General features: G+C 35.7%; 1 protein-coding gene and 1 long non-coding RNA gene across 2 annotated transcripts; one reads left to right on the forward strand and one right to left on the reverse strand.

The window, feature by feature from the left end:
- Positions 1-19,230: 19,230 nt before the first annotated feature.
- LOC145038834 (uncharacterized) lies at positions 19,231-20,597 on the reverse strand. The gene is made up of 3 exons (XR_013679591.1): positions 19,997-20,597; positions 19,741-19,822; positions 19,231-19,376 (listed from the first exon to the last, which is right to left on the reverse strand). It is a non-coding gene; the product is annotated as an uncharacterized LOC145038834 (long non-coding RNA).
- Positions 20,598-21,233: 636 nt separating this feature from the next.
- LOC145042884 (clavaminate synthase-like protein At3g21360) lies at positions 21,234-22,803 on the forward strand. The gene is made up of 3 exons (XM_078991395.1): positions 21,234-21,671; positions 21,859-22,112; positions 22,199-22,803. The coding sequence occupies exons 1-3, from the start codon at positions 21,243-21,245 to the stop codon at positions 22,566-22,568; spliced, it is 1,053 nt and encodes a 350-aa protein (XP_078847521.1). The 5' UTR covers positions 21,234-21,242; the 3' UTR covers positions 22,569-22,803.
- The last annotated feature ends 453 nt before the right edge of the window (positions 22,804-23,256 follow it).

Here is a 23,256-nt window from a genome sequence, read left to right on the forward strand (position 1 = left end):
CAAGGAAGATGGAATCAGACACAATTTCTAACAATAACAAACACTATCTATTTATTGAAGAAAATAGTAAAATTATACAAAAATATAGTAAAAAGTAATTGTAAATTCGACGGTTATGCTTCCCATACTTGGAACTCGCAACAGCAACCTAACACACAAAGTCAATAAAGATAATCATTACTTTTTGAAATTACGGTATCACAAAAGGCAAAAACTCTTTTCAACTCTTTGCAACGCCTCACTTATCTCAGGTCTTCTTAAGTCTTCAGTCAGAACAATACAACTCCTCGTTATCTCTTCTCATTAAAACACTTTCCTACTCTAGCCATTCAAGTCCTCGCATCACAAATACATTCCTTAGCTGCGGAGGGTCACTTCTATGTATCAACCCTTACCCTTAAGACATTCAATGTCATTTTGCAAAACTACATGACTGAAGCAATAACTATTTTATAGAAAGAGATTTTCTCAGAAACATTGGGACTCTCTGATGAGTTCATTCAATACCTATCCTTGGAACAATATGGTCTGGATCAAGATCCAAAATGGACGAGGAAATTATTTTGGAAGGACCAAACATGTCGCCAAAATCTTATGTTCATGAGGAGATAATTCTAGAAGGGCATGAGATCCCATAAAAATAAATGTGTACGAAGTTATGACTATTGCATCCTATGTGATATCTCATTATTCACCATTAACAAAAGTCTCATCAGAAACTTCTGTTAAGTTAACCACGAAAACTCAACCTCTTCCAGAAGGAGTAAGAATGGACAAATTTGAAATTGAACAGTGCTCTAAATGTCATGACCTTGATACATTAGATGACCTATCACTTAGACCTATATTGAAGTCCAAACTTTACAAAAGTAAAATACCAAAATTTAGCAAACCTTACATTCTGTCACCAAAGGATGAAGCAAAGCAAGCCTTAAAAGATTAAATTAAATTTCACATTCAGAAAAAGGCAGGCTGAGTCAAATCCCAAGTTTGCAAAGAACAAAAAGGTCAAATTTTTCAAAGAAAAAGTTTTTATCAAACTCTGTTCTCAAAATATCTCTTCAAAATGACTCTGCACAACACACTTCTATCAAATCTGACTCTTCGCAAAAATTCAAAAGGGATGAAAAGGTCAAAAGTCCAACCATGTCACCAATTTTCCTTCAAAGCCTCACAGCCCCAAAGCTACGAAAATTAACTAAATATTTGTATTTAATTAGATGCACCTTAAGTATGAACAAGAAACATAAAAATAATCTAACCAAAATAATCAATAGAAAGTAAATAACACATAAGTTCTCCAAATTGTTTCGTTCACCAATAAAAGAGTTTTTGCCTTCACCAAGGAGACGGGTTTGTCACAAAGACGATAGACACAAACCCACGATCACAACATTAGGATTTGCCCTAATGTTGTATATATACTAATCTATACATATATATCCCTTTATTGAAGGGATTGCATCTAATGTAAACTAAAGATCAGATCCTTATCATAAAGATTATAGACTAATATATATTCTATATTTATCTATAATAACTACCTAATATACAAAATATTACAATCGGATAACTATACTATAAGCTGACACTGTTGAACTTCAGACGCTAGCGTTGTTGACTTGTATAAGTTGAGGCTGATAGATCCATATGTCATGTGTTTGACTCATCAGATCATAAGGTGTGATCTTACATTAACATCGTGGTTTTTAGTCCTCAAACAAGGCTTCTAACCAAAAACTCAAAACAGCGATGATTGATGACACCAAAGTCGTCAATAAAAGGACAAGCCAAATGAAAACTCTCAAATGTAAAAAATCATGAGAAACACATTGATCATGTTCCTAAATCCAAACCTAGGTAGGCAAATAAACTGAACTTTTTTCACTTATACACCTATTAAGAAAACTACATCTATGTCTAAGAAAGTAGATTTTATCTAAAAAGGGATTTGGAGATGAAAATATGTCAAGAACACTATGTCATCAAAAGTTAGGATACCACACACCACAACAACACCTAAAACTACATTGTATTTTTATAGATACGTTAACAAATCATTCTATGTTGTTGCATTGGGTGCACACATTAACTAACTGCTTATGCAAGCAATGTTCAAGGAGGATCATGAAATAGAATGGTTAATTGATAACGCATGCTCCTTGTACATGATAGGATGGTTGGAATAACTTCATAACTAAGGAAGCCACACATGTTGGTCACATAAGTTTTGGAAATTATGTAAATAGAACTATATGAGGATACGGTGTTTTGATAAAGAATATTCTTGATTAAAAGGGTTGTCTATGTTGAAGGTTTAAAACACAATGTGATAAGTGATGAGCAACTCTGCAAAGCTTTTCATCTCGTTCAATTCGATGATGAATACATCTATATCATGACGAAAGACAGATCAAGATGTCTAGTTAAATCAAAGGTTGTATGAACAATGTTCCCATTAGATATTTCTCTCAGCATCGGTAAACTACAATTGTGTTTTCTGTCAAAGGAGTCTCCAAGGTCAGTTGGCAATGGCAACGGAAGCTTGCTCACTTTAATTTTTGATATATCAATAACTTGGTTACCATAGAAATGGTGCAAGGATTGCCTCTCCTCAAATTTACAAATGACACTTTATGCCCTTCTTGTGAGTGTTGAAAATAAATGAAAGGGATCCATTTGATGATCTTTGATTCATTAATTATAGAACCTTTCGAGTTACTTCACATTGATCTTGGCAGTCCATCCACTATTTCCAGTCTACGTCATAAGAAGTACATTTTAGTTGTCATTGATGATTATACTCGGTTCACATGGATTTTTCTTCATGAGACTGAAATTAAAGACATCATAGACCTTAACATCATCAAGGAAATCAAATTGTGGATAAAGCTTCCTATCATAAAGATTCAAAGTGAAAATAGAATAAAATTATAAATGACTTCTTGGTGTCCAACGGAATCAATCATAGCTTCTCGACACCATACATATTGTTGCAGTGTTGTAATAGAATGGTGGGGTAGAAAGAAGGAACACAACTCTTGTAGAAGCTGCTACGTCCATGCCCCACTTTGTAAACTTACCTCTCTACATTTAGGAAGAAGTAGTTTCAGATCCATCCTTTAGTGTAGAACTGAAGCATCATCACCAAATACCTCAACAAGACTCCATATGAAGGTTTAAACAATCATAAACCCAATGTTTGTTTCATTTATATCTTTGGTTATAGGGGTTTCGTGCACAACAACAAGGATTATTTGATCAAGTTTGCACCCAAATCACATGAATGAATCTTTTTATGTTCTTCAACAAACTAATTTTCATATAGAGTTCTGATTGAAGAACAGGATAAGTGAAAAAATCTTCGACATGAAATTTGATGACTTCCATGTTTGGAATATTGCTCCATTCAATGAAAAAAGTTTATTATGGAGAATGAAATTCCAATCCAATCTGTACCTCTCAAAATCATTGAAGTTAATTATGGAACTCTTTTTCATCCTCCAGAGACTGCGAGACTATCATAAAATTTAGTTTCACCTACTACACAATTGAAACATACTGATGTCATTAGACCATCGCTCTCCTAAGACTCCTCGCATATGACTTCCACCACACCAGTTGAAGGGTAAAGCATCCCTCTAATCCATCAATATTCATAAATATTGAGCTTCTAGTTAAAGACGAAATTGTTTCCGTTGTCAACAATCGATCGCATGTCTCTGAAGAATCAAAATATGTTGTTGGAGAGATAGAAACTGGTGAAGTTCCCATAATTACCATTACTTCGGACTAGGCAGAACCATCAACTTCACAGGGGGGGCCTTCATCAACATCCGAGCAACCGATTCCTTTGTTTCAAGACTTATCAATAGGATGTTCTTAAATCGAGGGGGAATAAGTTCATGACATTCAAAGTGAAATGCCTCCTAAAGTTGAAGACATTCCATATAATACAGTTGTTAAACATCATCAATGATGTCTACACATATAGACTAGTTATCATCCACCTTAACAAATAATAGGAAGTCCTTCTACTAGTATTAGAAATCGATCATCTGGATACTTGACAAAACATTGTATGTTTATGGTATTCATGTCATTAACTGTGCCGACAACAATCAAAGAAGCGATTCTGGATCATGACTGGCTCATTATAATACAATAGCAGCTTGCAGAGTTCAAGTGAAATAAATTTTGGAGACTTGTTCCCAAGACAAAGACACATACCATAGTTGGAACTCGCTGGGTTTTTTGCAATAAAATAGATGATATAGGTATGGTAATAAGGAACAAAGCTCGACTCATAGAAAAAGGTTGTAGTCAATTAGAAGGAATTGACTATGAAGAATCATATCCTCCAGTACCAAGACAAAGGAAATATGCATCTTCCTGGTATATATGAGCTCATAAAAATGTCAAAGTACATCAGATGGACATAAAATGTACATTCTTAAATAGAAAACTAAAAGAATAGGTATACTTACAACAACCTTCAGGTTTGGAGAATCTTGATCTTCCTCATTATTGGTATATGTTGGAGAGAGTTGTTTATGGTTTGAAGCAAGCACCTAGGGCTAGGTATGAAACTCTTTATATGCTACTTATTTATTCTAGATACAAGTGTGAGGTCATTGGTCCTACCCTTTTCTACATTCAAGTGAAAAGCATTTGATTCTTGTACAAATCGACAAGGATGACATTATTTTTGGCTCAACTGATCAAGTTTTGGTAAATGACTTTGCTAAGATCATGAAAAGTTAGTTCCAAATGACCATGAATAAAGAGATTAATTTCTTTCTTGGTCTTCAAATCAAGAAAGTCGCATAAGTAATCTTCATTCGTCAAGAAAAGTACACCAGCGAACTGTTAATGAAATATTCAATGGATAACTATTCTCGGGCAAAGATCCCACCATAGAATCAATTGATCAAAAGGTATAGTGAGGAATTATTGGTTCTGTACTATACATGACCGCCACTAGGTCGGATATTGCCTTAGGAATGGGTTTGTTTCCTAGATACCAAGTTGATCCAAAAAGTTTCTTATCTAACTAGATCCAAATAGATTTCTAAACACCTTAAAGGGAGCAAAACTTTGGGTCTTTGGTACCCATCAAGGAACGACTTCAGTCTGCAATCCTTAATGGATTCGGATCATGCAAGATGCCGATAAGATTGCAACAAAACTTCTAGAGGATGCCAATTTCTTGGTGGAATACTAGTTTGCTAGCTATCTACAAAACAAAGTTGTGTCTCACTAACCACTGCATAGCATAATACATTACGACAGGAAGCTACTGCTCACAAGTCTTATGGAAAAAAACACAACTTATGTATTACAACTATAGATTGATTTGTGTCCCAGTTTACTATGATTCTTATAGTACCATTGCTATTTCGTAAAATTCTATTCAACACTCTAAGACAAAACACGTTGAATTGCGGTACCACTTCATTAAGGATCTTGTACTTAAAGGTAAAATTGAACTCATATTTGTTCCTACCCATGAAAAAATAGTTGATGTTTTCACCAAAGCACTTGATTCCATTAAATTTGATGGATTATTAGATATGTTAGGAATGTTGAATCATGAACCTCAGTTTTTCAATGGATAAGTGGCAAATATTGCAATGTCTTCGCATCAAACAAATAGATATACTTTATTCATCTTGTCACCGCAAAATATTTAAAGCACATTTATTTTTCTATGTTTTGAAGTTTATTAATTTAAGTCTAACTATGGAGCATAGATTTCATAAATTATTACTCAGTATATGTTAGAGCATGAAATGCTCTACTATAATGAGTAATTTATTTGGTTAGAATATTCCATTTTATGGAGAGCATAACTAGTTTATAAAGTGGAGTGTGAGTGGTCATTAGTTTTATGAGTACACCCATGTAGACTTTTAAAGTAATAGAGAGTTGGCTGGGGAATTCTCCGTAGCCACAAGATTTGTTCATGTACCATTATGATTATCTCCATGTATCCATTATTGTTTACTCACATGTTTTGTTCAGTATATTCATACACGATTATCTTCTTCATATTATCATTCCAGACTAATCCAATCAATAAATGGGAACCTAAAAGTGTTATAAGAGCGAGACCTTGAATATCTAGGCAATTATTTCAAGGGATCAATCCCGATTGGTTTATGATCCTGAAGATTTTCTTAATTTTATGTGAGATGTTTACTGCTTTGTTGGTGATGTTGTTTGAAAAAATAAGAATTATGTTGTTACTATTTGTACATTTTGCCAGTGTTAAACCTAAGTTCATGAAGAAATTTATATTTTGCTAAAGAAGATGAAGTTTTTACCGAACAGTGATGTTCGATCTTTTTTAAAAATGTGATTTGAAAAGGACAAAAATATTGTTAGAGGGTAAAAGATTTTAACACAAGTTTAAGAAGCTTCGATGATATGGACTTTAGTTTGCATGTTTTTTGTCTGAGAATAAAAATTTTATTACTTGTGGTACATGGTTGTGTTGACGAGTTTTCTGAAAATATGTAAACATAAAAATTTGTCTATATTGTGTGTTGGAAAGTGCAACAATTCCTTCTCATGTTGGCGAGTATACTCACACATCCATCAACTTTTCATTTGTCTCACCTACCACCCAACAAGCCTACTATCAGAAACCAACTTCAATTCATTGTCTTCACCTTTTTGTTGGGTTCTATGAGTGATTGTCCAAAGATACTTCCAGTCGGGTCCACTACAACTTGGAGGGTGTTGCATGCATGCACTCTATGACCAATTCCAAGGTATCAAAGGTCGAACTACACCTTTCGTCACCTTATTAATTTCACATGTCCATTGTCGGCCCTATCCACTAGGCATGACAACTCTTTATGAGCTTTTCACCATTCCAATGCCACCTTTTCTGTTTGTTGTTCGAACATAAACATGGATCCTAATTGAATCCAAATTAGTGAATTTCGGACTGAAAGCATACCCCCATTTTGGACTCAGTTGAGTCTGAATAACCAAACCTCGTACGACATGTTTCCTTTTGTTTTGACCCAAATTTTGTTAACCCATATTATTCTTGTTCGGATCGACGTTGGATTCACAAGATCTAATTAAACATTATATGAAAGTTATGTTTATAAAGAGTTTTAATTAAGATAAAAGAGCTAAGATGTTTTGAAAAGATATTTTGAATGAATACTTGAGCACTCATGTACGATTAGGAAATGAATTGTGTATTCCTTCAAATTTCATGACTAATGATACTAAGATATTCCATCGTAGGGTAGTGTGGTATTGTAGACAAACCTAAAACTAAGACTAGTTACCTATTATATAATATTGGTGGTTTAATAACTCACACATAACCATTAAAAAACTATGAAAAATGAGAGAACATGTAACATAAGGTCCTATATCCTAACTGTAACATTTTTTATCTTGGATAAATTGAATTAGTGTTTCGAAAGGTTAAAGATTGAATTTAGTGAAAAAAGGGTCCTCATGACGTGCGACATGGAGGCTCATAACGTGAGGAGCGTTGCATGAAGATTCCATACGGGACTGAGCTCACGATGTGACAAGCGTTGTAGCCCTAGCCCATGAAGTTTTAGGGTTTCCTACGTATTTAATCCCCCTTAATTCAGTTATAAGGTTCATTTCACCGCCTCCGCCTTCCACTAACCCAGAAAATCCTAACCTTAACCTATTTGGTGATTTTTGATCCATTCTTGGTGATTTGATCGCTGGAACGAAGAGAAGAAGAGGTCCTAGAGTGTTGGTTATTGATTGATCAGATATGGAATAAATAATTCATGAAGATTGGTTTGTGGATGATTATCCATGGTCATTTAGTTTTGAAGGAGCTCTTAATTGTTTTGTAACCGGCTACTTCACACAAAATTCACTCATTTCTAGTAAGAAATGTCAATGTGCAAAGTTCAATGGTTATCCACTTGATCATGATCATCATAAAATGTTGCTTCATCGTTTGGTAACAACTTATCATGAAAGAAGGAAGAAGAAGAAATATGATGAAGCAATTGAAAGAATTCTTCTGGATGAATTCATACACGGTGATAATGTTCTTACATTTTACCCGTATGTTCTTGAAGTTCAAGATAAGAAGATTCAAGTTGATTTTTCATGAAGATGAAAAAGTTTATTGCTTGATTGGAGTTCAAACCGATGGTATTTTGTGTTCTTGTGATTCGTTTAAAGGAATGATTCCTTATCAAAATTTGTTAATCCAAGAAATTCACAAGTATCAAACTCCAAAAGATATGATCCAAACTTGTCAAGTTGAAGTTGTGGAAAATGGGTTTGTTCATGAATTCAAATCTCCAAGTTCCAAGAAGATTAAAAGGAAAAAGAATAAGAAGATCAAACGTAAAAGCAAGCGGGTTTATTCACAAAAATTGTCTAATGTTTATTGCGAAGTTGAAATCTGTGAAGCAAATTTGGGTTCCAAATTAACAATCTCCAAGTGTTGCATTAAATTTGAAGTCAAAAACCAAAAGTGTTTATGGTTCTTATGAATATGTTCTTAGATCATCGAAGAACACAAAGAACAAGTTGTACAACACGCATCATGAATGGTACAATGTTCAAATTGAATATTTTCTCATTCCAACAAAAGAACGAATATCATCTAAATTTGATTCGTTCGTTGCAAATGGAACTCGGATTGTCAAAAAAATGTATCACAAATTATCAAATAGATTCAAAAACGTCCATGATTTTGATTCATACTTTGCGTTTTTCATTTTTGATCGATTTGTCTCATTGGATCTAATTCATTTCAACCCCGTTGTTAATCCAATTATTTTTGTTTAGATAAAAACTAAAATCAAACTCATTTTTTTAATTTTCGAAATTTACTGTTCACTAAATTAAACTTTGAGCCCAAATATTCAAGATTGTCACTATTCATTGAGTCCAAATCTAAATTAAGCCCAAACTTAAATTTTCGAGTACTGTTCATAATATTTCAAGCCCAACCGATTTTTCTTTAAATTCAATTCTACAATTGTTGGTCGTAAGTTGACATGTACACAAGCATCTCTTACTTGTACCATCAGATCGTCATGTTTCTTCTTAATCGATTGTTCTTAATTTGATTTCTAATATTTGTTAATTGAGTCTTCTTCAATGATGATTTCATTGATATCCGTTCTTTGTTTGTATTACAAGTCTCGTAATTAAAAGGCAAACAAGTTTCTGAAAGCCTAAATTGAAGTCATTTTTTTCTTATTCAAAATTGATTTTAATGTTCGATGGTCTAAAACGAACAAGCAATATATAATTTTGGTATTGAAATCGACTTCGAATGTTGATGATTTAAGGTAGATTTTTTGATAGCGAATAGGAAGGATGAGTGACTGAAAGCGAACAGTGAAGAATGCTCAGTCGAATGTTTATAGATGGTTGGAAATTCGATTTTGATATCTTGTACTTAATAACCAAAGGGATGGTATTCGATTTTGATTTTGGGGATTCAATTTTGCAGTCGATGATCGAAGAGTTGATTTCAAACCGGGTATTGATGTTTTGGATTGAATGAAAAGTGAAGACATGGGTTTTGAGGTTTGATTGATGATGGTTGAAATCTTTGAGAATTGAAGGATCTGTATATGTTTTTTATGTTGAGGGGTTGATAATTAAGATTTATTACCTTGAATTTGATAGTCGACGACTTGGTTGGAGTTTGAATTCATTTTTGGAGTCGATAACATAAGAATGACTTTGTTTTGGGTTGATTGTTTAAGATGTCAAATTTGATTTTGAATCCTATAATGAAAGTGAAGATTGAGTTTGATGTGTAAAACAACGGCTTGTTATTGACTGATGGTGGATTCGATTTTTTATAGTCAAATGAGAATCAAGGTTGAAAAGCTGATATTGAATATTTCTATGCTCAATGGTCAATAACTTGGATTGATAAATTTTGAAGACTATGGTTGATTGCTAAAAGTGAACACTGATTGCTTATGTCAATAACTTGAATTGATAATTTTTGAAGGCGAAGAGTGTGTTTTCTAACAGTCAAGTTATTAAAAATTAAGGGTGTGTTGGTCGATACTTGAGTTGATGTTGACTTTAAAATTGATGTTTGAAGTCTGTGATATTGTGATTTGATTTGGTTTGAACACTAAACAAAAGGATAAATTTTTGAAGTTTGTTAAACAAGTGTGATAGAGAAGGTCTTGTGGTTGATTTGTTTATCAAGGACCCGTGTTTCGTTAATGAATTGTTGAGATAAAAAGCGAAGGACGTGATTCGATTGTGAATTTTCTTAGTTAACTATACCACTCGTGTTCACTGTGTAACGAAGTGAATTGGGAAAGAAAACAAAAACTTTCTATTTGGGTCCTTGTTCTTTTAATAAAATGGCAATTTCCACCCAACTTCGACATTGGTGTAAAAAGTTTATGAAGAAGGAAAAAGTTTCTCATTTAGTCCTTACAATTTTGACATTTTGGCAGAAAATACCCCACTTCTAAGTTGGAGTAACAATGCTGAGAAATTGAAGAGTTTAAAAGTTTGGCGCAACGGCTCCTTTCAAATTTTGAAAGTGACAATTTTTACTCGGATTTTGAAAATTCTTGCAACTCCCACCCGAAAGTCGAAAATTTTCACAAATTTGGAAATTTTCTGAGGCTCGTTCATGATTGTTTTTCCATGCAAGTTTTTTGAGGTTTTATTTTTGGCACACATCAACGGGGAGTTATGTGAAGATTATTCCTTTGGCGCTTCTCACCCTTAATGGGTTTGTAATCATATTTTTTATTATAAAAAGGGGGAGACTGATAAGTGGGTAATCGAAGCTTCGAGTATTCATTTACAGATTTGAAAACCGATATCATTTCAAGGGAAGTTTGGTCTTGATCGTACGAGCTCGTTGGATATTAAATTCGGGACATCCAATCCTAACTTTGAGGGGGAGAATGTTTGGATGCAAAGTCACGCTTGGATGTTTTAGTGCTTACCCTCTTGTATTATGTAATGAGTTGTCTTTCCTATGAAAAGGAAGTGAGTGACACTCATTTATGTAATGATCATTTTGGTGTGTTAATTTTACAGATATAAATTGCAAGACCCATTTGTACTATTTCTATAAAAAAAAACCTAATGAGAGCTTGATCTATATTTATTTTCTCCCTATGTTCATGACTTTTATGATAATTCACTAAATCTAATCAATTCCGCATTTGTCATCATAATCATCACCATTACACATTCTCCATGATTTAGTCTTATAGATTTGAAGTATGGTTATAAATTATGGATCTTGCTTGAGGTGGGGCCATTTCTTGTCATTTTGACCTAAGATAAGTTTAGGACATGAATGTCCACCATGTAACCATTTTTATTGGCCTTTGGAGTCCTTCTTAGCTTCAAATAGAGTTGGGGTAGATGGATGGATGGATTAAGGACTTAAAAATTGGATTTTAGCCTCAGAGCATTCTCACGATATGAGACACAAGGTCTCTCGACGTGAGGAGTGTATGATCCCACTTCTAGCTATTTTTTTAGGCTCACGACATAAGGGCAGCCCGTGACTTTCCTTTTACTAAGTTGGCTAGCTTGAGTCGTGATGAGCTAGGATTTGACCAAGTGAGTTGTCATGACGTGACCAGAGTCTGGCCACAACGTCAGATGTGGTTTTAAGTGATGTTAAGTTTGGGTAAAATTAGGATATTGGTACATGTTGGGCTTTTGTTGCTATTAGTTTAGGACTAAGATGCTTATTTTGGATTTTGGGCTTTTAGTCATGTGGTTTGGGCCTTAGCCTTGTGCCAAGTTGGATGAAGGGTAAAAAGGTCTTGTACCCTAATTTGGACAAATAGTGTGAGTAATGAGCTAGTTATTGACGGGTTGTCATTTTGGTGTTTGATAACGCATGAATTTTAGCGAATCTGTAGTAATATTTATTCGTGGGTTCAGCTATTGAGGTGAGTCACATCACTGTAATATGGGTCGAAGGCACCAATATCGGTCCATTTGGTTTATACATTATAGGAAGACCATTGGGTGGCCCTTGGTATTTGTGTGAAAGACCCGAAGGTGGCTCCTAGAAAATTTGTATACAAGACCAGAGTTTGAACTCTGTCAGTAAAGTAGATAGTTAGTTGTAGGTTGTATGCTAGTTTTCTTTACGATACTTGCATGGAAGACCAGGAGGTGGCTCCTAGCACTTATCTGTATGACCCAGGGTTTTCGTCCCTAGCCCGACAAGAAAGACCATGATATGGCTCGTGACATAATGGAAAGACTATGGTTGGCACACAGCACCCTTTACGACATGCATGACTTGTATGATATGCTTTATATGTATAGTATGTGGTATTTTTGGGAGCTCACTAAGATGTGTGCTTACAGTTTATGGATCATGGTTTTCAGGTACTTCTTGTTCAAAAAGGAAGGGCACGGCTTGATCGCAGCGCATACACCCATGTTTTCTGCATCTTAGTGATTCTGGGATTGTACTCTAATAAATATTCTCTATGTTATACTTTGAATATTTAAGTAAAAGCTACTTGGTGTTTTGATTATATTAAAAAAGAAATTTTTATCATATGATTTTTAGGACGTTACAAGTTGGTATTAGAGCCTTGGTTTGAGAGATTAGGGATACTCTCGGGTATGCCTGGACTCAAACTGAGAATTTGGTGAAATTTTTCATAAAATAAATGTTTTATTAAAATGGTTTCTAATCAAAGAAAGGGGTGTGTTGTGTGTAATCGGCTGAGCTCAAGTAAGTGTAGAATACCAGTACATGTTTATTATGGGATATGCTATGATTATGAGAATTGCATCCTAGATTAGGTCTAAGGATCTGCTCAGTATTTTATGATTCGATAGATGCCTTTATATTCCTGATTGTATGAGCTTTTAGAATTGCATGCTAGTATGATTTTAGATCAACGTATAGAATATCATGAGTAAGGATATGTTGGTTAGATTTTCCGTTTCCTGAATGCTACTTCCTTTTTGCTTTATGGGATTCTTAGTGATGTGGATCAACAACTAAGTGAATATGCTAAGTCACATGCTGCATGGGTTAAATAATCTCAAAGTGATAGATTTGACACTATTGTGCAGCTCTTTTCTGAGCCTAACCATTTTAGGGTTGAGTCTTTTACTCGAAGGATTATCTAATCTATGTTGCATGTGACTATATGGATGAGCCAGTTTGTTGAATATTTGGTGCATAAGTTTGAGAAGGTCACTTAGAAGATTCAGGATGATTCTTAAGGAAATTATGCATAGGTGTAGAAGGTGGTAGTGGGCTTATACTAATGAAAGAACTGGATCTATACTCAAATCGGGAAGATTCTTGGAGAATCTAGGAAGCTTGTAGGAGGAGGATTCTTGGGTATATTCTGATCATTTTCATGTTGTATTTCACTTGGTAATGAGCACTTAGGAAGGAGGTTCTAGTTCTGGTTCCTGCTCAATTGTGATTACTGAGCCAATTAGCGAGCTGATGCGGGAGGTCATCTCATCGGATATTACCTATGGTATTTTGGAGCAGACTCATGTGATCTTTGGTACGGTCAAGGAAGGGATTCTGGAGATACTAGATGAGTGCTTGGGAACATTCTGTACTGAGGTTATGGTTATCATTGGAGCTTGCACTCATTCTTTTCGTGAGTTTCGTGCTTACGGAGCTCCCACTTTCTCTAGGGAGAAGGACCCCATTGTAAGTAAGAGATAGTTAACAGATATGGCTAACACGTTCAGCACGAGTTTTTATCCCAATGAGTCGAAGCTCAGATTTGCTTCCTGCCTTTTGAAGGATAGTACATGGGACTAGTGGGAGGAAGTAGGACATGAGGTGGGTGATGAAGATGTTAATGCCATGATGTGGAATGATTCTTTGACAAGGTTCTAAGCTGAGTTTGCACCGATGTTTGACGTGCAGTAGTTGGCACATGAGTTTCAGGATCTTCTCCTAACTACTGAGATTATGGCAGAGATCACTACCAAGTTCCGTGAGAGGGCTTTATTGGTTCCGCAGTATGTGGCGGACGAGGAGATAAATAAGGTAAGGTATTATGATATGTTTAGGGATGACATCAGGGAGTTTGTGAGTATTTCAAGGTGCACGACCCTGAATTATATGATTTCTAGAGCCCGAGAGTTGGAGATCAATTTAGAGCACCTAGGTAAGAGGGGGCAAGATCAGGTGCAGGTAGTGGATAGTCCCGGGAAGAGACCCAAGACTTCAGATCAACGATTAAGGGGCCAGCAGGGTTGGGGTCAATGCAGCACGTGCGGGAAACTGTACTATGGGGTTTCTCATTCTAGGGGTATGGGCAGCTACAAGTGTGGTAGGGTTGGTCATGTCAGTAAGGATTATCCTCAGGGGCAAGCCCGTCATGTTTTCACTGCAACCAAATGGGCCACAAGAAGAGCAATTGTCCGATCTCTACACCTTCTCCGTTTACATTGAGGATCACTGATGGTCGTTGAGGTAGGGCATGAGCCCCTGTAGGGAGGAGCTGAGCATTGTCAGACAGTGGAGGCTAGGACTCCAGCAAACAATATTGCAAGAATGTTTCCTTTCCTCTTCTGTCTGATTATTATCATTATTTACATTATTGGGGATTTTGTATCGGTTTGGGTAAGCATTATCTTTGGTTTAGTTCTCTGATATTGATTTAGTGGTGTCATCAAGAATTATTATATGCCATTTACATGCCATGAGTCATTAGTGGTTTAGAAAGGGTTGCATTTTGTTGAGAGGGTTGCAATGTGTTCAGTTTTTATTCTGGTTCTTGGTCCAGATCGTTTTAGGGGTATTTGTGTGGAAGGTCCATGGTCAGGTTCAGCGGGTTAATTCTCTAGTATCGTCGGGTTTTAGTGGTTTTAGCATTTGAACTTGGTTGGCTATTGGGAGTGCTAAGGGAAGTGGTCTATTGATAAGGTTTTGGTCTTTTCACTAGTATAAAGGAATTTAAGATTTAGGTGTTGTATCATTAAAAGCGTTGGGAGTTTTCAGATTTGTTGGGATTTCAAGGAGTGTTCATCTGGTATTCAAGGGTTATGTAGTCTTTGAGTTTGGCTAGTAATGGAACCCCAACATTGGTAAGCACAGGTTGTCAACGGTTCAATCTTAATGGGGTAAGATGGCATGGGAATCCTTCAAATCTTGTGTGTTAGGAGAGCTTCATCGAATCAAAGTGGGGGAGAACCATTCATATTTTTGTGAGCGAAATTAGGCATGAAACTAGGATGAGTTTCACATCCCCATCGGGGAGGAAGGTAGCCCAAGTGGCTATCTGGACTGAGGATTATGTGAATTACCAGTTCTAGAAAATTCCAGTACTGGTTCGCGCCTTCTCGGTGATGGATAGAAGGCTTTTGGTGGACCCAGTTTAGGGTTCCAGGCATGACTCGCATGTTGTTTGGGTGCTTAGTCGAGTGCATGTTCGACTCTGGATATGTATGGATGGATTGATAGATGAATGGTAAGACCATGGGGGTGACCATGGTAAAATAGGAGTGTTTTAAGACTATGCGGTGACCCGTAGCATCCACTAGGTTGGTAGTTAGTGTAGGAGTGTTGTAAGACTGGGGGATGTCCCATAGCATTCACTAGGTTGGAAGTTAGTGTATGAGTGTTTTAAGACTGCGGGGTAGCCTATAGCATTCACTAGGTTGGTAGTTAGTGTAGAAGTGTTGTAGGACTACGGGGTGGCCCATAGGATTCACTAGGTTGGCATTTAGTATGGGAGTGTTGTAAGACTGCGTGGTGGCACATAGCATTCACCGGTCCTTATGCAGTGATGAGGGTGTAGGAAATCTAGGATTGGTTATTGATTTCTTCGGAGAGTTGGTCAGTTTGAAAAGTTTTGGGAAGCCCACAACATTCATGGAATTAGGAAAGTGGTAGCTCATTGGAGATCCGGTGTTATATAAGACTATAGTTGGTCAAGTAGCATTCACTTTCAGTATTGGATTTGGTGGCGTGAAGTTTATTGGGCTAATATGATCGGTTGGACCCATAGGTGGAAAGATAGGTTGGGTAATTATTGCCTGATGAGGTTTTCTTTCGGGAGTCGCATGGGGCGACTGTGTGTGTCTTTTGACTTAGCAATCGGGCAGGAATCTGGCGAATCGGTGATTTGGCAGGTAAGTTGGGACCGTGGAGGTCTCGGCTGCTTATAGAAAGTAGCTAGGGCGCAGCAAGATGAGTCGGCCAATATAGGTGATTTAGGATTCATTTGTAGTGTCACTTGGTATTCGAGGAAGTTGCTAAGTTACTTTTAGTTCGGATTAAATAATCTCAGAGTAATTGATTTAACCCTGTTGTGCATCTCTCGTCTAAGTCTAACCGTTGCTAGGATGAGTCTACTAATTAAAGGATTATCTAAGCCTTCTGTCAAGTATAAGTATTCTGTAGCAGTATATGGTTAGTGATTTTGTTCCCAATGGAAGGACCAAGATAATTGATGGTTGGAAGCATTTTGTTTGCTCTAGAATTCAATGTGGTTTTGGCATGGTAGCGGTTCGGTATGGGTGGTCTGTTAAGGAGTCAGACCAATTCGAGATTTCAGGTTTCACGAAAGTAGAGGTGCTTTTCTGCATGGGATTAATGATAAGTTCAACTCTAGGTTAGAGGGCTCTGCTAGGGTTGGTTTCGGTTGCCTTAGGAAGGTCGTTGTATGCTTGGGGTTGTAGTTGTGTTCCTCAGGCTGTCTGGCATGCCTGGGATGGTAAGGAATGATTTCGAGGACGAAATCTAATTTAAGCGGGGGAGAGTTGTAACATCTGTTATCTTGGATAAATCAAATTAGAGTTTCGGAGGTTTAAAGATTGAATTTAGTGAAAATGGGCCCTCACGGTGTCAGGCATGGAGGCTCACGAATTGAATAGGGTCGCATAAAGATTACATTCGGGACTAAGCACACGAAGTAATCAATAATAGCACATGACATGAGGAGCGTTGCAGCCCACGTATTTAAGCCTCTTAATTTGGTTTTAAGGTTCATTTATCGGTCTCCACCTTCCACTAACCCAGAAAACCCTAAACCTAACCTATTTGGTGATTTTGGATTCGTTCTTGGTGATTTGGTGGTTAGAAGAAAGAGAAGAAGGGGTCTTAGAGTGTTGGTTCAACAAGGAGGCTTCTTCATCATCAACTTTTGCACATTTTGGACCATTATAAGTGTTCCGGATCCAATCCTTGTGAGCTTAAATTTCTACATCTACGTTATAAGCTCCTTTTTGCATGGTTATGTTGGATTGCATGCTTGGGATGCATAAATTTGGCAACTTTATGGATCAATGAGTCATTCTCCATGATTCAGTCTTATAGATCTAAGTATGCTTATAAATTATGGATCTTGCTTGAGTTTGGGCTATTTCTTGTCATTTTGACCTAAGATGGGTTTAAGACATGCATAGGGCATGCATGTCCAACAAGTAACCATTTTTATTGGCCTTTGGAGTCCTTTTTAGCTTCTAATAGAGTTGGGGTTGATGGATTGATGGATTGATGGATTAATGACTTAAAAGTTAGATTTTTAGCCTCAGACTGTTCTCACGACATGAGACACAAGGTCTCACAACGTGAGGAGTGTAAGGTCCCATTTCTGGCTATTTGTTTGGGGCTCACGACATGATAAAGGCGTCTCATGATGTGAGAGCAGCCCGTTAACTTTCCTTTGACTGAGTTGGCTAGGTTGAGTCGTGATGAGCTGGCATTTGACCGAGTAAGTTCTCACAGCATGACTAGGGTCTGGCCATGACATGATATGTGGTTTTGAGCCTTGTTGGGTTTGGGCCCAATTATAATGTTAGGCCATGTTGGGCTTTTTTGCCATTGATTTGGGCCTTAGATGCTTAATTTAGATTTTGGACGTTTTGTCATGTGGTTTGGGCCTTGGCCTTGGTCCAAGTTGGAGGAAGGGTAAAAAGGTCTTTTACCCTAATTTGGACTCATAGTGTGAGTCATGAGCTAATTATTAATGGGTTGTCATTTTGGTGTTTGATAGCGCGTGGATTTTAACGGATCTGTAGTCAGAGATTTATCTATGGGTTCACCCTTGAGGTAAATCTCCTCACTGTACAATGGGTCGAAGGTACAATGTTGTCCCATTTGGTTTATGTATTATAGGAAGACCATGGGTTGGCCCTTGGCGTTTGTATGAAAGACCCAAAGTTGGCTCCTAGCAAATCTGTATACAAGACCATAGTTTGGACTTTGGTAGTTAAGTAGATAGTTATAGTTTGTATGCTAGTTTTCTTTATGATTCTTACATGGAAGACCAGGAGGTGGATCCTCGCACTTGTTTGTAAGACACAGGGTTTTGGCCCCTGGCCCGACAAGAAAGACCATGATATGGCTTGTGGCATAATGACAAGACTATAGTTGGCAAATAGCACCATTTATGATATTATATATATATATATATATATATATATATATATATATATATATGATTTGCATGATACGCTTGATATGTATGGTACGTGGTATTCTGAGGAACTCGCTAAGCTTTGTGCTTACAGTTTGTGGAGTATGGTTTTCAGGTACTTCTGGTTCGAAAGGGAAGGTCATGGCTTGATCGCAGAGCATACACCCATTTTTTTGCATCTTAGTGATTTTAGGATTGTACTCTGATGACTATTATCTATGTTATACTTTTAAATGTTTAAGTAAAAGATAAATGGTGTTTTGATTATATTAAAAATGAAATTTTACCCTATGGTTTTTGGGACGTTACACTAACAATGGAATAGTCTTTATTGTTATCAATAAGAGAAACTATAAGTGGGACTATGAGATAAACAGGAATGGGTGTAGTTTCATATGACATTGCAGTCTTTCTAATTATGATGGATTTAAATGGTTGTCTTTTATCAGATTGGAAGGGTTAAGAATAATGAGTTTCAAAGACTTTAAGGATTTTATTGAAATAGTGTAATAAGGTTTGTAACTTTGAAAATATTTTGGGGAATTCGTCTGTTGAGTTAAGAACTTAATGATAAATATATTATGGTGTGAAATTTAAGTTAAGCTCATGGATTTTGATGAAGATAAACAATAAAAGATAGCAGAATGATAAAGGAAACATAACAAAACCATTCATCATTAAATGTAAACAAGTTAAAAAGATACTTGTTGATTCATAACTTGCTTTGTAGTCAAACACAAAGTATTATATAGTAAACAACAAAGTATGAAAAATAAAGAATATGAGATAAGGAAATTTGTATTTCACTTGATACGAGTATAATAAATGGAAATCAAACACACGTTCTAAGGAATATAAGACTGTGTATTTAATGAAGGAAATAGTACTAGTCTAAAAATATGATAATACAAAAGTAATCATGACTAAGACGGCCATGCTTCCCATGTGTGGGACTCGAAAACCAACCTAACATACAAAGTCAGTTTCAATATTAGTTTGTTCATCATCATTTTCGATATTAGTTTGTTCGTGATCATTATTATCAACATTAGTTTGTTCGTGTTCATAATCAACATTAGTTTGTTCTTGTTCATAATCAACATTAGTTTATTCTTGTTAATTATCAACATTTTTGTTTGTAGTTAAAAATATTAAAAACGACCCTTTTGTGATTCTATAAAAGCTTCTTATTGCATTTTCCTTTTTTTAAAGCCCCTAATTCGTATTTTCTCATGACATGATTATTAATTATTTGATTAATAATAACAATGAACAATCACGAAGACAACTGCTATAAGTACAGAAGATATGTATTAGGATTATACCAAACCTGATATAATGGAAAGCCCAATTTTGAAAACCGAAAACTCAAACTCATTTCAACCTGATTCATCGATTGCATATTTTGTAATCTGTTGTAATCAATGAACAATAGAATAAAATATTAGATAATTGAAAAAATAACAACTGATAAGTATTAACGTTAATCAGCTTTAAGTATTAACCGTATTTAGATAATCAGATGACATCATGACACATAATGGAAATATAAAAAATGAAAAATGAAAAAGCTACACATATATTACCATTTCAGCGACATTGGGATAGCCTTCAATGGAGACGGAAGAAGTCGAGAACGGAGAAGCAAGAAGGATAATAGAAGGTAATGTATTTTAGTAGTTCAGAATGTTCAAGAATTGAGAAAAAGAAGCCTAGAATCGTTATTCAGAGTCCAAAGAAGAAGAAGAAGAAGAAGAAGAAGAAGAAGAAGAAGAAGAAGAAGAAGAAGACCAAAAGTGTAATTGTCCCTAGTAGAATAAGAACATAACTTTTGAGACGTCACACATGCAGCAATTCAGAGATTTCGATAGAATATGGACATTTGAGGTAATAGGAATTTGGGTTAAGTGAGGCTCTTAAGAAGTGGGGGTCCTAAAGCACTAACTTTGTTTATCCACGTGTAAAGTCGACCTTGAGAATATATAAAATATAGCCTAAAAAAACATAACATAGTGTGAGAGGGTTAAGGAAATATTCACGATGTGAGAAACGTCAGAACAACACACCCTTTATGATGACTATTATGCGCGAAAGACTAACAAATTGGAATTATGAAAACAAAATTATATTTTACTCGCAAGAAATATCACTTTGTTGTGAAAATGCATTATTATGTTACAATATATGAATAATTTCTTAATAAAATTGAATTTATAATTAAATTGTTTAAGGTTTTTATAGTAAGGAACATTTGTAATTAGTAAGTGACTATATATGAAATTATTTTATAACGTGTGAGAACTACGGCTATAAAACTAAATAAAATTTTATAGTAAAAACTTAAATTTATTAATTAATTATTTTAAATAAATTATTAATTAAGAGATATTTTTTAGTTATATATAAAATTATAATCTTTAATTTAAATAAATACATGAAAGTATATCACAGTATAATCTGTATTAATTTTATTTAAAATTTTATTTTAATGTTATTAATTAAATATAATTAAAATAGAAATTTAAATTTTAAATTTTAAAATGAATAATCAATAGATTTACATGTAGTATGACAAACAAAAAAAAATATACTTTTTTTATTAAAATCGGGAGGTTGATGATGTTCTATATTATTAGTTATGTTTTTTTAATTATATATAAAATAATAGTTATTGATTAGTTATATATAAAATTATAATTATTAAGTTAAATAAATAAAAATAGGGAGATCATGATATTCTATATTATTAGCTAATTAAAAACATGTTCATTCCTTAAACATCACACGCGTAAATTTCATGATCATCCCTATATAAACCCCAATGTACGATGCATGCCAGGTATCCCACTCCACAATCACAACACACAATACACAATCAAAATGGGCTCCGGCAAATTCTTCAGAGAAATAGAATTACCTCAGCAAAAACCCGACGGCGATGGCGCTCTCTTCCCGGCGGTGTTAACCCCAATCTCCAACACTGATTTTACTACAAAAGCAAAACTCAGTGGGTTTGAAGAAGCCATTAAAGCTCACAAGCCATGGCTGGAGTCTCTTCTCCAGAAAAGAGGCGCTATCCTCTTCCGAGGCTTCCCTGTTACCTCCACTTCCGACTTCAATGACATCGTCGAGGCTTTCGGATTCCCTGAAGCTTTCTATGTCGGTGGAAGAGCCCCTAGAACCCAAGTTCTCGGCCGAGTTTACACCACAAACGAAGCTCCTCAAGATAAGACTATTCCATTCCACCACGAAATGGCCTATGTAACTTCCTTATCCATCCAACTTCATTCATTAATTCTCAGTTTCTTAGATTTGTAGTATCATGATCCACAAACAAGATGTGATCCACTGATCCATTCATGCATGATACACAGTCATAATGATTAAACTTTAAAGCTTCTAGATTCGTTACTAATCTTGAGCTTAATTTATCTTTAACTTCAAACAGGTTCCAGACTACCCCTCGAAGTTATTTTTCTTTTGTGAAGAAGCACCACTAGCCGGAGGAGAAACTCCAATAGTTTTGAGCCATATCATTTATGACAAGATGAAAGAGAAGCACCCAGAGTTCGTCGCAAAATTAGAGGAGTATGGAGTGACTTATACAAAAATAATGACCGATGATAATCAACAATCATCCTTCACCGGCAGCGGGTGGAAGTCGGCGTACATGACCACCGACAAGAAAGTCGCAGAAGAAAGGTACGCATTTCACTCCATTAACCATTATAATAACTAAGAGACCCAACTTAAGTTTGTATATTTATGTTGATGTTGATCCATTATAGGGCGGAGAAGCAAGGAACAAAGTTGGAATGGCTTGAGAATAATGCGGTAAGAACCATAACTGGTCCGGTGCCGGCGGTGAAGTTTGACAAGGGAAGTCAACGGAAAACATGGTTCAATAGTCTGGCGAATAGTTATGGAGGCCCTGCGAATCCTGAACTCTATGATCCGAATAGAGCTATTGAGATTGGAAATGGTGAACCTCTGTCGGATGAAGCCATGGCAGATTGTTTGAGAATTCTGGATGAAGAGTGTGTTGCAATACCATGGAAGAAAGGTGATGTTATGCTTGTTAATAATTTGATGGTTCTTCACAGCCGCAAGCCACTCATAACGCCACCTCGTCGCGTTCTCGTATCTCTTTGCAAGTGAGGGAGATAAAAGATCGATGAATGATTCAACATTCCAGAAAGATAGAAAGAGAAGAAAGCATGGTGTATTTTGCAGGTTTTAATTTGCTCATAAATAATTGTATTTGTTTCTTTTTGTATTCTTGGTTTGTGTAAAAGTGTGACAATAACAGCATCGATGGATCCTTTTGGGTTGATGCCAGGTGGGTGAGATGATGATGTAAAATGTTATACGTGGTCCAAAATTCTTCTGTTTGTATGCGGTGTTATAAATTATGAATGTAATGTAATATCGTCATTGGTGTTTTATAGTAATAAACTATCATTTCATTCAAGTTACTTATCTTTTCGTATCTTGAGTTTCTTGTTATGTTTTTAAATTCTGAAAAGCTCCTTGAAACGACTCGTGGTCGTGTACTTTTTTTTTTTTGTGATGTGTACTATTTTTCTTGTCGGTATAACTGAAATTAGTTTCCACCATTACATATATTTTTATATGGAAATTCAAATCTTATCCCTATATTCTAATATTATTTACAATTAATCTATGATTATTTTTTAACAATAAAATCCAAAATCGTGCATTTATAATTGATTTTGAAAAATATCCCATTACGGGGGGGGGGGGGGGGGGGGGGGGGGGGGGGGGGTATTGTTGAGGTGGAGTGCAAGTGGATAATTGACCTACTAAGTTGGCATCTCGAGACTTA

Source organism: Lactuca saligna, chromosome 4 (assembly GCF_052625555.1).
Source record: "Lactuca saligna cultivar CGN05327 chromosome 4, ASM5262555v1, whole genome shotgun sequence".
NCBI classification, from domain to species: domain Eukaryota; kingdom Viridiplantae; phylum Streptophyta; class Magnoliopsida; order Asterales; family Asteraceae; genus Lactuca; species Lactuca saligna.